Source organism: Otolemur garnettii, unplaced genomic scaffold (assembly GCF_000181295.1).
Source record: "Otolemur garnettii isolate 467f Iridium unplaced genomic scaffold, OtoGar3 scaffold00014, whole genome shotgun sequence".
Lineage (NCBI taxonomy): Eukaryota > Metazoa > Chordata > Mammalia > Primates > Galagidae > Otolemur > Otolemur garnettii.
Genome location: NW_003852409.1, coordinates 31,301,452 through 31,303,331, shown reverse-complemented (window position 1 = coordinate 31,303,331; position 1,880 = coordinate 31,301,452). Strand labels below are relative to the sequence as shown.

At 40.6% G+C, this 1,880-nt stretch overlaps 1 protein-coding gene across 1 annotated transcript in view; it reads right to left on the bottom strand.

The window, feature by feature from the left end:
• SPTAN1 (spectrin alpha, non-erythrocytic 1) overlaps positions 1 to 1,880 on the bottom strand; it is an 89,219-nt gene that overhangs the window by 71,931 nt on the left and 15,408 nt on the right. The window contains 1 exon segment of the mRNA XM_023510575.1: positions 1,219 to 1,344. Within this exon segment, the coding sequence (XP_023366343.1) occupies positions 1,219 to 1,344 (126 nt within the window).

The window sequence follows — 1,880 nt, the reverse complement described above, 5'->3', positions numbered from 1 at the left end:
TTTTTTTTGTTGCAGTTATCATTGTTGTTTTAGCTGGCCTGGGCTGGGTTCAAACCCACCAGCCTATGTGTATGTAGCTGGCATATTCTTCCAATATGTGGCAGAGAAAAAAAACAAAGGTTGGACACTTCTGAAAATGTTCAGTACTGCTTGGATAAGTAAAGGACTAGAAAAAAGCTGGCTCTCAGTGGAAGGAGAGGGATTTAGATGACAAAGAACAAAACAGAGCATAGCCAGACGTGAGGTATATCAAAGACATATCAGAGCATCCAGTTAGGAGAAATTCAATGTGTATGACCTAATTATAAAGAGATTTGTTTTCCCTCGTATCTTGGTTATTGGAAATGTGGAATAATGCAGAGAAAGATCAAATACTGTCTTGAACCAGCCAATGAACGGGCACCAAAAGAAACAGGACCAATTACTTTGAGGATTCCTACCACAAAGTCAGTCCTATCACCACGGTCACTGACCAACAAGTGTTATAAGTCATTCCTTAGTGGAGCTAGACCTTTTTTTTTCCTTTTTCCTTTTTTCCTTCTTCTTTTTTTCTTTTTTCAAGAGGCAGAGTCTCACTTTGTGGCCCTTGGTAGAGTACTATGGCATCACAGCTCACAGCAACCTCCAGCTCTTAGGCTTAGGCAATTCTCTTGCCTCAGCCTCTCGAGTAGCTAGGACTACAGGCACCCGCCACAACGCCTGGCTATTTTATTGTTGCAGTTTGGCTGGGGCCAGGTTTGAACCTGCCACCCTCAGTATATGGGGCCGGTGCCCTACTTACTGAGCCACAGGCACCACCCAAGGAGCTAGACCTTTAACTGGCTTAACCTCAGTAAATCCTTTCTAGGGCAAGCCATCAAAACTCAGTAACTTTACAACAGAGAACTTTCTTTACAGTGTCTGTGATTGTTTCTAGTTACCTTTGTATCCTAATCCCTAAATTTACCAATTCCATTAATATGTTCTCCCATCTAATAACCATCAGGGAATGTTAAGAGTTAATTTATGCATCTTCTTTAAAGCATAATCACATTTTAATTTGTTCTACAAAAAGAATATTAATTTCTTCACCGAGTACATAAACATTTATTTAATATTCATGCTAAGTCATATTACAAAGACAGGATTTGAGTAACTCCTTCAAGAGACTTCACAAACTCTTTTCCACATTCTTCCACCCACAGGAAGGCCATCTATAGAGGCAAGATTCATACTTACCCGTATGGTTTCAGATGCAAAATGCCCTTCTGAGATCATCAGGTTTCCAGTTTCATCCAGCTTGACAATGGCTCCTGAGTTGGCCTGTACTTCAGCCTCAAAGGCCTGATGCTTCTGAAGCTTTCCCTGTTAGTAGACCATGAAGTGAATCACAGATGCAACCACAGGACACCCAGTACCTTGTCCCATTCTCCAACGTTCCTCCACTCCTCAATCCCACTCCCTCTAGTTATGGATGTATCTATCACTCAGCATCTTGCCCATCCTCTGCCAGCTCAATTCATCAAATATGCTGACCACATTTCTACTGGCCCTCTGAAAGGTTTGCTAGTGAAGACCATCAACTTTGTAAATGGAAGCTGCTACAAATATTATAATTGTATTGTCTTTCTATGGATATTTAATCCCTTCTGGAAATACAGAGCCACACTGACAGTTTCCTTGGCATGCAGTGTTTACCCTTACATAATCTATCCACATTCACTCACACACAACACTTTGTTTCACTTATTTTAGAGGCCACACTCTCATCCTGCCTATGTTCAAATTTTCTCAATACTTCTTTTTCATTAAGTACAGAGCTAGGAAGGGGCCACACTAAACCAGTGCTCATCATTTTCTGTTCTTAGACTACTTTGGTGTAGTTAAAAAAAAAAAAAAAA